Here is a 14,031-nt window from a genome sequence, read left to right as displayed (position 1 = left end):
ATACGAGCCTAGTGACAGGAGGTAGATCAGTAGTCCTAGATCCGTCTCTCTCTGTTCACTGAGCCTCAGTAAATCATTCAGATATTATTAAGACATAATTTCTCCCTTTTCAGCACCACCTCTTGAAGTGCCTTTGTTTCAAGTATTAGGGATTCTAGCTGTGCTTTAATGGGACGTCATATCAAAGGTGTTTTAAACACACATCTAAAGGGATTTTTTTAGTTGCTATAAAAACTAAAAAGTTAAATAAGCTAAAAGAAAAACGCTCTTGGTCATCATATCCTTATTGTGTCGTTGGTTTATTCTGATAATAAAATCCAGATTTAAGCAGGTTTTTCCTGCAAATTATCGAGATACATCAGCAAGTAATTTAAACTACTTCTGTTTCATTGACTGAATTGATTGGCTGTGTGGAAAAGAGAAGAGATTACAACTACCTAAGCTGTTATAATCTGAATTTAATAAATGTCAAAGGAATACTATTAGCGGGACTCATCTTTAATAACATAAATCATATTAATCTCTGTTTGTCCTTTTTTCTTGGCCCTAGGATTCCCAGACTCAGTCTTTGCGCTTCCCTCATATGCTGCCTGGTGTATGAACAGATGAAAGATTTATAGTGTTTGGGCTGGGCTAAAGTGGGGAGGCTTCCATTCTTTAGTGAGGGGCAGCAGATAAACGTATGAATGGATATCCCTAATCCAGGAGGTGGCCTAGATACGAATCGCTCCCTCAGCAGATAGAGATGTTGACCTGACTGTCAGACAGTGTGTGGGTGCTTGTTAACGCCTCCTACAGAACAATAGGCTCTCTAATGACAGGAGCTGCTGGAGCTCGTATTTACATAAATTACACTAATACTGTACGCGTGCCGAGCAGAGAAAGGTATAACATGCATGAAGGGTTAGGAGAAAAACATGAGGTAGTTTAACATTAGGAGAACATGATTTTAATTCTCATATAATACTAAGGCTATATCTAATTGGGTTGCAGTTGATGATTGTTTTTTAAACATTAATTAATGTAGTATTTAAAGTAATTCTGCTATTATCAACATTTTAAAAAAAACTGAAGGAAATATAAATAAAGTTTGATTAAAATGCTTAAACTGCCCTTTCAAGAATTGGTGGTTATCAACAGTTTCAGTGGGCTTACAATGTATTAACTTTGTTTTAACTGTAAAAGTGACTAAAACTCTTGTTACTGTAAGATATAGATTTATAAACCTTTTTGATAGTATATAGTTTTAGATGTCTTTAGCTCCGTATGATAGTGATTTGCACAATGAGTGCAGTTAGCTTTGTTAACTAGCTAAAAGAAAATATAGCTAACTGTTAGCAAAGCTAATTTGCTAACAATTTGCTAATTTGCTAACTGCCAGCAAAGCTAATTTGCTAACTGTCAGCAAAGCTAATTTGCTAACAGTTAGCTAATTTGCAAATGGTTAGCTAATTTGCTAACTATTAGCAAAGCTAATTTGCTAACTGTTAGCAAAGCTAAGGTAATAGAATAGAGCTTCACCCAGGGCGTAGCTCTAGTCTGAAGAATTTAAACTTAACACTTAAATTTCTAAATTGTGGAAAATGTCTATATTTGTGATACAAATGGAGGTTCTGTCATATTCACACACTTCCACCTGCAGAGTGCCTCTGTAGTGTTTTCAGTTACTAAACATAAGGAGTGCGATTCGTTCAGAAGACGGAAATATCAGGTGACATTTTTTTTCTTTTTTCAGGTTAAGTTATTTTAAATTTGGCCTCTGTATTTTTTTATTTTATTATAGCTAATTGTTAATATTAGCTTATTTTCTGCTACCATAAATGTCCTGTTTCATTATCGGCAAAGTTTTTTATTATTTTTTTTTTTTCAAAAAGTCCAACATGGATTTTTCATGGTTTTCCTTTTCTTATTTATATAAAGTAGATCAAGTGAGTGAAAAGTTTTGACATTTAAAGAATAAAATAATTTACTGACAGCCTAAATCCTGCATTAGTTTAACACTGAATTAAAAAAAGCTGTTGAGAGGCAGAAAGCAGTGGGAAACGGAGAACTTTTTCAACAAATTTGCTTTCTCGTTCAAGCTTTTGTTGCATCTCTTCAGCCCCACCTCCCTTTATTTGTCAACCGCTTTGGCTGAAATTAAATACGGCCGCTAAAGGAGGCACTGTTAAACTAATGGGTGTGTCTCTGAAAGGGTGGTGTTGGAGTTACTGGGCAGGAGAGGCACAGATCAGACAGCGGGTCTAAATCCATGCAGCAAAGATGCAATGGTTTTACGAGAACACAGGAACTATGGAGCAACCGGAGAGGAAGAACAGTTTATTTTAGACAGATATAGATTTTTACTGATTTAAAAAACTTATTGGAATTAATCTATTTGTGTCATTGCAAAATTTAATGTATTCAATCTTGTTTTTATCTGAATATTTTGAGTTGTTTATTTTTAAGGTTAATTTATAAAAGATGAGGGATAATTATCAGCCATTGCAGCAGGTTTGCTTGAATCAAAACCTCTGATTGAATAAAAACCTCTTGTCAGCATAGAAGCTTAAAGATGCTGCAAAAGAATCTCTAATGATGAGAAGTAAAGGGCTGGGCTGCCAGAACTCCTTGGTAACCACAGCAGAGAAAAGGAAAGGGGCCAGAGCTGCACCCCTCCCGCTGTGTGTGTGTGAGGAATGGACTGACTGCTGGAGGCGTGGTGATGTTGATGATGGGGGGGAGTGGTGGACCGTGTGTGTGTGTGTTTAGAGTGATGTGGGGTTAGAGACGTATCGTCAACACAGTAGACGCCCGCATGCGCTTGGGAGAATGTGAACGTCGACTAGCAGAGCACCTTGGTTTATCTCCATTTTTTATCCAGGATTTGGCAGCTTTTCTGCTACTTCTGTTATTAGTAAAGTGTATCCCACTCAGTCGGAATAATGGTGTTCATTGGGACCTCGTTAAAGTCTGTGATTAAGTTCTTCAAGAGGAAGGGTAAGACTATATTTTCTCTTCTAATTTTGTCTGTAAATATATCTTAAATACAGTGTTGATCAGATTGAAGTCCATTTTCAGATCTGTATGTGGATTTTCCACGGTTGAACTTCAGATTTAACAAGATTTAATAGATATTCATACAACTTATAAGCTCCTGGGGCTATTCTGCTTTACCGCTGCCTCTGCTGTGTTTCTCCTTGTTACCAGGTAACCTTTGATCAAAGGTTTTTAGAGCCAACACGTCATGATACTGAATAACTGATAAGAACAAGTCTGGAGAAACTTCCTATCATATTGAATTATTAGGCTTTCTTCATCCTTTAGGGGCAATGTTGTGCTTTGTTTTTGTTTTTTTTGTTTATTTTATAGAATATACCAAGGCCACCTGGATCATGTATTAAAAGGAGATCAAGCTTAATGCCGTTATGGTAATATCGCATTACTTAATTCATCAATGAATGCGTATTAAGCACGTGAGGACTTAAACACCTGCCTGACTCAGAACAAGCAGCTTGTAAAAGTCTATCTGCAGGTTATTTATAGCCCATGTGTGTGTCTAAGCTAAAGTTAAGGTGTTGTTAATTATTACCATAGCTTCTTAAACTTTTTCTTGCGTCTTTGTTTTTTTTCACTTGATGAAAGAAAGCATTCCCATTCAGGAGTTTTGTGGACAATGTATTCTGGAAAAGAAATGACCAATCATAAACCTTTAGCAGGTGGTTGTTAGAATTTAAACCCATTTGGACAAAAAGTTTCCAAACAGTAAGATTAGGCCTTGCTTAACATTTTTATTCAAACATATATAATTATTTCAATATTATTGGTTTAGAATGTTATTTTGCATTTTTTTTTTATTTAATTTAATTTTGTTTTAGAACGGCACTTCATCCTTTTCACAAGTACCAACTTGGTAGCTACCATTTGTGGTCGTTTTACACTTTTTATCAGTTCGTACAAACACGTTTTTTGTGTGAAATGCAGCCATCTTCCACTTCAACAACCATGCATCTTTTTGCATACACCACCACCCACCATCATTTTTTTGCATAATGTTTGCTAGAATTTATTAGGACCTTTTTTTAATCTTTCGTATATACTAGTGGTTTTGTTTGACCAGATGCTATCAACGGTTGTATTACACACGAACCAGTTAGCCCAATAGAACCAATACGAACTGTGATATGGTGTAAATGAAAGTCAACTACATTAGGTGTGAGGTTTGTTCATTTCTAGGGCTTTTTTTTCTGGCTAATTCATGAAAAACACTTTACTTCTATGTTATGGCTTAAGTTTGCAGGAATGTAATGGTAAAGAAACAGTTTAGAAGTAGTTTTATTGGTGATGTGAAGGACAAATTGACCTGGAGCCTTTTCAAGCACCACTATTTTGACATGGTTTTCCAAAACAGTAGTAAAAAGGATATGGTGTCTTATGTCAAAAGTAAGGAGTTCAAGTTATTTTCCACTGGCACAGCGTTCAGATGAGATGTATTGAGGTTCTTTTTACTTAGAGGTTAAACGTTTTAAGCTTAAAAGTAGAAATGTTCACATAAAATCCCCAGAGGAGGGAATTTACCAACTCCCATTTAAAAAATACCACACAAGCTCCTTTAGTCACAAACAGACATCATCAGCTGTTTATTTTCTTTTGGTGTCAAGTAACGAAGTACAAATACTTTGTTACTGTACTTAAGTACACTTTTTAGGTATCTATTCTTTACTCCATTACCTATTTTTCTTCATACTTCTGACTTCTACTCATTACATTTTTACACAAGTATCTGTACTTTCTATTTCTTTACATTATTTAAAGAAACGTTACTCGTTACTCTTGGCTTCGGTTTAATGTTTATAAATATTTATTTCCCGTCATGTGCGCCATCCAATGCAGATCGTTGGCGCCATCCACATCTAGTTAAAACTAGTGTAACTGGATGAGTCATATATCGCAAACACTCATTGGTTAGCTAAAGGAAATCATCAGAAGCGAGCTGATGTTCTTCAAACTGCAAACATGAATTGTCTATGCCATGCTACAATGTTGGATTCAGAAAAAGATGTTGAAATGTCTGAAAGGTCGGATGCAGGCGAGAGCGTATCGGGAGACCAACAAGACCTCCCTCATCCTTGGCCCTATCTCAAAGAATCTTTCGAAATAGTCGAAAAATTGAGCTTTCAATTCATATAGTGGCATCTGGCTTTTTTTTCAAAGGTTACTTTATACTTTTATACTTTAAGTCGTTTTTGGAGCACATGCTTTTTCACTTTTACTTGAGTAAAAAGGTAAAAAGGAGTAAAAAGTTGATACTTCAACTTTTACCAGAGCGTTTTTAAACTGCAGTATCTATACTTCTACTCAAGCAACAAATGTGTGTACTTTGGACACCACTGTTGACAACAATAGATGTTTTAAGGTCAGTAACTTTTATTGGTTTGAGGGTAAAAGAGGTCTGAGTTTAGAGGGGACATTTTTCTGCCCACCATGTTTCCATGCTTTGGTGTTGTTCTCTGCAGCCCCGCTCTCTTTACTGCTTGTCATGATGCGTTCCTCAAACTTATCACTTGCCTCTTTTCTCTCGGTTTCTATTTTGTTGGAGCCTAGGGAGGGGTGGGATGTCAGTGGACAGAAGGATTACTGAACTTTCAAAAAGACTTATATGCCAGTGTTCTGGGTGTGTGTGTGCTTGGGGGGTATTGTGGCACTGAAACCCCTGATGTGGAGACTGAAGCGATGGGACAATGCAGGCTTTGTGTCCCCAGTCCCCATGTCCTTGGTCTGCTTAGTAGTCTTTTCAAAACTCATAGTAGGAAAGGAGGCTGGGGGAGGGAGCTACCTGTGCTGACTGGGTGTGAGAGAGGGACAGAAAAAATGGATAATGTGAAATCTTTGAAGAGTTACTCGCCTTTAGAATCCTCATGTTACCGATGAAAGATCGAAGATCTGATGCAAGATTTGCCAGCATTATTTTAGAGTCATTGGTGCTGTAAACTACCACATTTTGTAGATTATTTACATATGTCTCATGAGCTTCAGATTAGAGTGCTGTGGGTAATTTCTCTGTTGTTTATCTGTTCTAATCTGACTTTTTCCTCAATTTTATTCCATAACTGTGACAACAAGCTTTTTTTTTTTTTTTTTTTTGCATTTATTTTGTGCATGATTAAACAGAACACCAGAAGCAACGGTGACATCATATGCTGTGTTGACATTTACTAATGTGTTTACCATTTTAAATTTGTGGTTAGCATGATTATCATGCATCATTATTTGTAAACGGCTGGTCATTAAAGCTGGAGGGAAGCGGCTGTTCTAAGGGTTTTAGTTCCGAATTCTCCTAAGTGGTGCACGACTTTACACGAGTGACTAAAGTGAATGTGATTGGTCGATTATCAAGGGGGCGGGATTGTTGTGGCAGAAGGTTCGCAAGTAAGTTTGGTTGTGGCCTGTGTCTCGGAAGCATCTTGCTAACCAGTTAGCCACTTAGCGCTAATGGGTTCCTAATGGGGAATTAGATTGGAACCAAGTAGCGCTTAGCAATGACACTGTCAAGGAACGCTATGGACAGCGGAAACATGCAAGAGGAGGAGAGTTTTGTGTCGGAGGTGGATGAGTCTCCTCCGTCATCCATTTTTTATTTAGAGGAAGAAAGTGGGGACGAAGTTACTTCTGCCAGGGCGACAGAAGCTTAGTTTGGTGTAGAAGGCTTAGAGCCGTACATGTTTGAGCCCTTGCCTCGCAACGCTGCAATTTCTGTTAGTTCTACGCCTGCTGAAGACACAGACGTCCATCCCCGTCAACACTTTGATGGTACTCAGTGGTAAAATAAATTATTCTTATTTCAACCATTGCGTATATTAGCTGCGACATATTAATCAAGATGCTATGACCGAAAAATTTTGATTGACAGATGACCCTTGATATATGATTGGCCGAATTTAGGTGTTCAGGCTGACGTATAACTAACCGGCCTGCATAAAATAACGAAGAAGAAAAAAAGATTTTAAGACAGGATTTTTATTTTATAGAAATTTTATAACTTTTGGGACAATATGGTCTGATAAAGAGAACAGTTATATACATGTTTAAGCCAGAATGATTTAAAATTTAAATATGTCTTTAAAGCTGAACAAATTTACCAAAAATCAGAAGAGTTTGAACCAAAATTGAGATTATGATTTTATTTTGATTTTACTTTGCACTAACAGCATGCATAATGGCTTTGGGTTTTGCTTCAGGGTTTCATTGTATTCATGGCCTTAAATGCTCTCTTGCTCAGAATCTGTTGTTGCAGGACTTTCTAGCTCCCAAGCAACTCTCTCCTATTTTCTGCAAATCCATTTACAGCATATTTCTGCCACCTAAAGGGCTGAATGGTCAAGTTTTACTCTCTTTAAGCATAACAAGAACACAAATTGAGTTTCTATTTAATATGGAAACTGCATTTTCCTAAGCTGTAATAGGAATAGGTCCCGTTTTGACATTTGAAATCATACTTTACTGATACCTCGTAAAGTTTGTGTTGGTTATCAGTGGTCGATATATTCCATCATCAAATGTTTAAAAGTTTCAAGATTTTTTCTCCACTTGTGTTCGTCTCAGACAATGAGACTGAAATGGACACAGGTGTGCTAAAGGTTCTGAAGTTAGGGCTGTTAAGTTTATAAACTAATGAGAAGATCACTAAATACTTCTTTGGATTAGAAATATGAAAGAAATGTTCAAGTAAATATATAAAAAGAAGAGTAATACTCGCGAGCACTGTCTTTTATTTAACACTCTCTCAGCTCATTACATCTTAATTGTACTGGTTAAATAGAAAAAGTAAAGCCACCTTGCCTTGGCCTTTTTCTGGGATAAATTCAGTTTTGTACCCTTCTAAAACTAATAATGGTGCATAAATCTATTCTGAATAGGATTCTCATGGGCTTTTTCCATGCATGTGCTGCTACATCCTTGAATGTTTATGGTTTAAAGCTCACTTGTGCGATTATTGTACTTAAAGCATGTTGACTCTTTCCTTTTTTTGCCATATGTAATTTAGCGGGACTCTGCATGTAACAACAAACATACAGCAGAAAATAGAGGAACAAAAAAACAAGAAAGAAAAGAGAACATGAATAAACACAATCCACCTTCTTCTCAGCTTTTAAGCTGTGAATGGTTGAGCGTTTATGAATGAGCTGTGGAGCCATTTAGGTGCCGAATTGAAAAGACTTTTCACTAATATAAAAAGACTTGAAAATTGCTAATAATAGCCTCTAATGTAAAGGTGCAAACACACGCAAGAACCTTTGTAATGGTCACTGTTGAGACATTTAGAAATTTAACTGTATATCAAAGCAGCTATGTGTTTTTTAATGAGCCATTTGCAGCTTGCTCCCCCCTCCCTTACCCAGTGGTGCCTCCATCCTCCCCCGACATGCATGCAGTGCTCCTCTCCTGGCTCATTTGCACCTGTGAAGGGGACAAAAAAAAGAAGAGAAAAAAAAAAAGCACTCCCCACACCTAGATCCACTGCCATGATCCGTCCCCCTTCACCCTACTCTGGTTGGGACTTGTGCTGATTTCTTCAGAGTAGTGTTGGTCATGAAAGAGAAACAGATGGTTCTCTAAATGGAGATAATTCTACATCCACGGTCACCAACGTTGGCCTGGCTGCGCTCCCTCGGTAAGCTCTAAATAGTCTGACTCAGATTTTCACACATTAAGTGAGGAAAACATGGCTGCAGATGGAAACTGATCCACAGATAAAGTAGAAATACCTTGATAGCAATGGTGTGAAGCTACTTTTATCTGATAAAAGGCATTAAGACTAAGTTTTAAACTCCTCCAGAGGGTGTATACCTCAATCTCAGCACCCTGTATTTAAAGCAATTTCTCATTAGATCCTTTCAATTAGAAACGGTATAATGTGTGCTACATATTGTGTTTCTTAAAGGATTATTTCAGGCTTTAAAGAGGTTATAGTTGTTTGGGTTTTACATGGTAATTTATTTTCCCTCTCCTCTGACTTGTGAAACTTCTTTGCGACGTCTCAAATAAGCGTTGTATTGGTAGTGTGGAGTCTGGCACCTTTGTTGGAGAAAACCCTCAATTTCCTCTTCCCTTTCTTTCCTTCAGCCACATGTAAACAAACCCTTGGAGTTTACCACTTTATAAGGGCTCTAGATAACGTTTTCAGTACCGTTTCAGACCCCCCCACCCCCCTTTCAAACGCACATTTTGTCATTTCATCTTTCCCATTTCTTATTAGGAACCAAACACTTTGAACCCGTGTAAAGTATCAACCTTATTTTACTTCTGGTGGCTATTCAATATTTTGCTAAATTTTGGAGACCAATAATCATTAAATGATTAGATCTATGTTGTTGTATGAAGACTTCTTTATTTCTTTTTCTATTTGGGCCAATTTACTGTTATGAAATATGACCAATCATGACCATAACACCAGGCTAGGAGTTATGGTCATTTTCTGAGTCATGATTTCATTCATGAGTCAGGAATTTTGGCCCTACATAATGTAGAAATGTGCCTACATTTTGTAAATAATAATGTAAAAATTATTTAGTAAAAAAACGACTATTGAGCCGATGTGACAAGTGAATTTCTCCACTGTAAGATCAATAAAGCCTATCTTATCTTAATGAGCAAGTACTGTTTAATACCCTGTGCAATAATCCTGTTAAATAAGAGACTTCAGCTGTTATAGTTATCTCATCACCTCACTGTTGTTTTTTACCTGTTACCACTTTAATGTACAACACCAAATCCATATGTGTATTAGTCACCTTAAAGCTCTGCCTTATTTATTTTTTTCCTCTCGATCCGTTGTATAATGTGGATGCACCCCATTGAACCAATGTGACAAGTGAATTTTTCTTATCTTATCTTAAAAACCCTTACAATTTCTCTATATATCATATCCCCCACCCCCAATTCTTTACAGGTCTTGATGTTTAGACCAATAAAACCAAAGAGATAACTTTTAGTTCAACAAAGCTAATTCTTTATGGTTCATTGTCTCTGCAGCTGTGTCTAACCTGGATGAGGAGAGCAAATGGACAGTCCACTATACAGCTCCCTGGCATCAACAAGAGAACGTCTTCCTCCCAGGCAGCAGGCCGCCCTGTGTAGAGGACCTCCACCGGCAGGCAAAAGTCAACCTCAAAACTGCTTTGCGAGGTAAAAACCTAAATTGAGTGCCTCAAAAAATGCTCTCTTAGACGTTTCTTTGGCCTTACATTTGTTGTGGTATTTTTTTTTGCCAGTTAACACTGTTAGCATTACCAAAAGAATAGATAAAACACCTTATCTGATTTTAAAAGGGTGTTTTATCCAGGAGCAGCAGATGTTTAAAGGTCTTCTTCACTCTGTTCAGCCTTCTTGTTGTCTGCTGAGAGTCTTGCTCTCTCTCGCTCTCTTGCAACCTCAATAAACTGCAGAAATGTTTTGAAGTGTCATAAAAAAACACTTTAATCACCATGCTAACATGGAGTTAATTTTCCTCAGTAACAACCTGCACACTGAAGAGCAATGTTGTCATTGTTCCGCTAAGATGAATTCACAAATTGTACAAAAATCAAACTTTTGCGTTTTCCAACTGGCTTGTGGCACACTTTTTTAATATGTTTTGGTCGGGGGTGCAATTTATACTCCAGAACCAATTATAAATTGAAAATATACTGATAGATTTTCAATGAATCTACCGTAATAAAACAATTTTACGTGACATTGTTGCTCCGTGTTTTAAAAAAGCCACCGGAAACAGAAATGCAATGCATCATTGACATTGTAGTGTGGCGGCCTCCCTATAGGTCACGCTGGTCATGATCAACCAGAGATCATAATAAAATAAATACCATAACATTCACATCTTTGACACCCTGAGTGACAAGGTTGTTGTGATTAATCAGATCTATTGCAGAACCACATTCATGTATACCCTTAAAATAATGTTTTTTAATTAAGATGGCGCCATATCTTCCTTTAGACATCACCGTGTTATCTGAACCTTTCCTGGAAAGTTTGCATACCTATGTTCCTTCGACCTATAGCCTGGTTTGACTTATTTATGGATTATTTCTCTTTATATTGGATATCATGCCTGGTCCAACTTATCCTCCGCTGTGACTTATAGTCCGTAAAATACAGTAGTTTGTTCTTCTGTTTTAGTTTATGTTCCCCCCCTAATATTTTCTATACTATCAACACTAATACAGCTAAAGCTGATCCAGAATGCTGCTGCCCGTGTCCTCACTAAGACTAAGAAAGTAGTGCACATCACCCCAGTTCTAAAGTCCTTACACTGGCTCCCTGTATCTCAGAGAATGGACTTTAAAATACTTCTGTTAGTCTATAAATCTCTGAATGGCTTAGCACCTAAATACATCACAGACTTGCTATCAGTGTATCAACCCCTCAGACCACTCAGGTGTTCTGGCTCCAGCCTGCTCTGCATACCTAGAACCAGAACTAAACATGGAGAAGCAGCATTTAGTTCCTATGCTCCACTTATCTGGAACAAACTTTCAGAAAACTGTAAAAGTGCGGAAAGCCTGAGTTCCTTTAAATCAAGACTAAAAACACATTTGTTTAGGATTGCCTTCGACTGTTCTAGTTAAACAGTTCAACTAAAACATCATTAGTTCAACTTTTTTATTTTCTTTAGTCCAACTGCTTTTTTGTTTATTTTATTTTATTTATTTATTTATTTTTTCCTACTGGCTTTGATTCTGTTTTATTTTTCCTATATTTTAATCATGTAAAGCACTTTGCATTGTCTTTTTACTGAATTGTGCTATACAAATAAATTTGCCTTGCCGTGCCTTGGCTTGTCTAAACGCATGTGAGTCGTAAAATCCAATTTAAGCTAATTAAAATCAACTAGTATTTGTCAAAAATCCTGCTTACTCTTGACTGTTTAGAATCTCATTTGTAAAAAGGATGTGCCAATGAGTGAATCTAATTTAACTGAAGACGATTTACATTGAGTCAATTAGTAAAATAGGCTTATTTTTAAATCAAAGTGGTTTGATTCCCTGCTTTAATGGTAGTTTTGTCCAAAAAGGCCATTAAAATACAAAAGAAATGGATATTTCAACCCTCAATTGGGCAGGTTTTCAGTGGAACCTTGACTTCCTGCTGGTTAAAGCTTATCTTTTATTAACGGTAATTTAGACGTTCGGCAGAGGTCAACATTTCTCATTGTTTTCAGGTAAAATGAACCAGTATTTATTTGCGACTCAGTAAAAAAATGTCCAAACACGTCATCCAGTGTTTATCCAACAACACAAAGAGTGTGAGATCCCTTCTTTTCCTTTTGGTCAACAAGCCACACCTTCGTTGCTCAGCAAACACATGGAGTCAAATTTCTGCACAGACACAACTTTGTATGTAAAATTATCACTTTCCCAGGAAAGGAAGCGGGAATTCCAGTGAATGCCTGGACTGGTTTTGCTGAGAGTTTCTGAAAAAGCCTTCTTATCGGCTCATTGCTCAGATAAACGTGTGAGAAGCGGATCAAATACATGCAGGTGTGGGTATCAGACTCCTAGCAACTGTAAGAGCAGGAAGTTTATACTCCTGGATGGCCTTGTGGGTCGAAGTTAATGGTGGGAGAAAGGGGCAAATGGGGACCAGGCTGTTTTAACATGATGCTTTACGTTAGCGAGTTGCCGTCTTATAGACACTACAATCTGACCCTTGTAAGGTTACTAATAGATCTTACCTCCTGAAATATTGATGCTACTTAAAAGAAATCCACGCAAAATCACTTATAGCTGCTGTGATTAATTTAACCAGCCCTTTATCCCAAAAGCGTCCCATCTCCCAGGTTTCCTAAGGGGCAGCCAACAGTTGCCAGTGACAGCACCTGTCCTCCTCCAGGAGGTCCAGGATCCATTAATGATCCTCACATATCAGTTACAGCCTCATAATGTTTTGTTTTTGTCATATTTCTTGTAGCAAAATAACCCCTTTTGCATGTTCTGTAGTGATCACCTTTTTCTCCTTTACGGTTTTGTACTTTGGTTGTTAAATACCATAGATATTGCATCTCTTTCATACACTCCATCAATCTTTATGTCCCCATCTTTAATAGCAAAGGCAGTAAAATAGTTTCCTGTAATCTATTTTATAGTTTAATATTACAAATTGTGATTAAAAAAATAAGTCTGATTAGTGTGCATAATTTCTCGCTTATCAAAAGAGTCCATTGGCCTATGGGGATCAGAAATAATAGTATGTTTTTGTGCAATTAAATAGTGAGATTTGAGATTTTCTTCCTGTCCATCATCCCTACGTCTCCACTGCACACTAAAATGTGTTTAAAGTACAGACAGTGAAAACATGAAAGCCTCTAAAACATGAACCCAGAGTTGGTTTGCATGGAAATTTAACAATGCTATCAGGCCAAATATTTCTCTGGACATAAATGACAAAAGCACAGCTCCACTAATTTGTAATTTTCTCATTGTTCACCTGATTTTATTTATTTTACATTACTACAATAAAATCCACTGAGATACTGCAATGGGGACCTGGGCAGAAAAGCTGTAGCACACATTGAAGATGTTATACAGCACAAACATAAATCATATACAAATATAGAAACAAGATAAAAGATAATTATTCACTAACACCAGCTCAGATTAATAGATTCATGTTGCTTATTATTAGGGATTTATTAAGATAAGTGTAAAGAAATAAGATCAGAGTAACAAGCAATGTTACAATATACAAATGCTCTTAATTCAAGGAGTCTTGGGTTTTGAAAGGAATCTGAAGACTGGATAATTTCCATTTTCTCTGTCAGACTGAAGCAAAACAACATGTTTGTATTCCTCATAATTCAGAGTGTATTAAAGGTTCAGCAACAATTCTTTCAGTTTCTAATACAAACCTTCAAAATGAAAAATGTAATGAAATGAAAGGTGAGATTTTAGCATTTATACTGAAATTTATGCTAAATCTTAATAGAAGTAAACTAATATGTAATTTTACGCCAGCATGAACTATAAAAGTCAACCCTAATCCTGAGCAATCTGCTGC

The 14,031-nt window shown here is 36.9% G+C and overlaps 1 protein-coding gene across 6 annotated transcripts in view; it reads left to right on the top strand.

The window, feature by feature from the left end:
- Positions 1–14,031, top strand: part of nhsl1b (NHS-like 1b) — a 73,115-nt gene that overhangs the window by 38,477 nt on the left and 20,607 nt on the right. For 4 of the 6 annotated variants that reach the window (XM_038271155.1, XM_038271159.1, XM_038271156.1 and 1 more), the window contains exon 2: positions 10,012–10,164. In XM_038271155.1, coding sequence (XP_038127083.1) covers positions 10,012–10,164 — 153 coding nt within the window. Of the gene's footprint in view, positions 1–2,768; positions 2,980–8,580; positions 8,651–10,011; positions 10,165–14,031 lie in introns of those variants that run through there. The other 2 variants (XM_038271157.1, XM_038271158.1) reach the window with 2 other exon arrangements.

Source organism: Cyprinodon tularosa, unplaced genomic scaffold (assembly GCF_016077235.1).
Source record: "Cyprinodon tularosa strain WSP-4 unplaced genomic scaffold, ASM1607723v1 ctg791, whole genome shotgun sequence".
NCBI classification, from domain to species: domain Eukaryota; kingdom Metazoa; phylum Chordata; class Actinopteri; order Cyprinodontiformes; family Cyprinodontidae; genus Cyprinodon; species Cyprinodon tularosa.
This window is presented reverse-complemented; position numbering and strand designations above follow the sequence as displayed.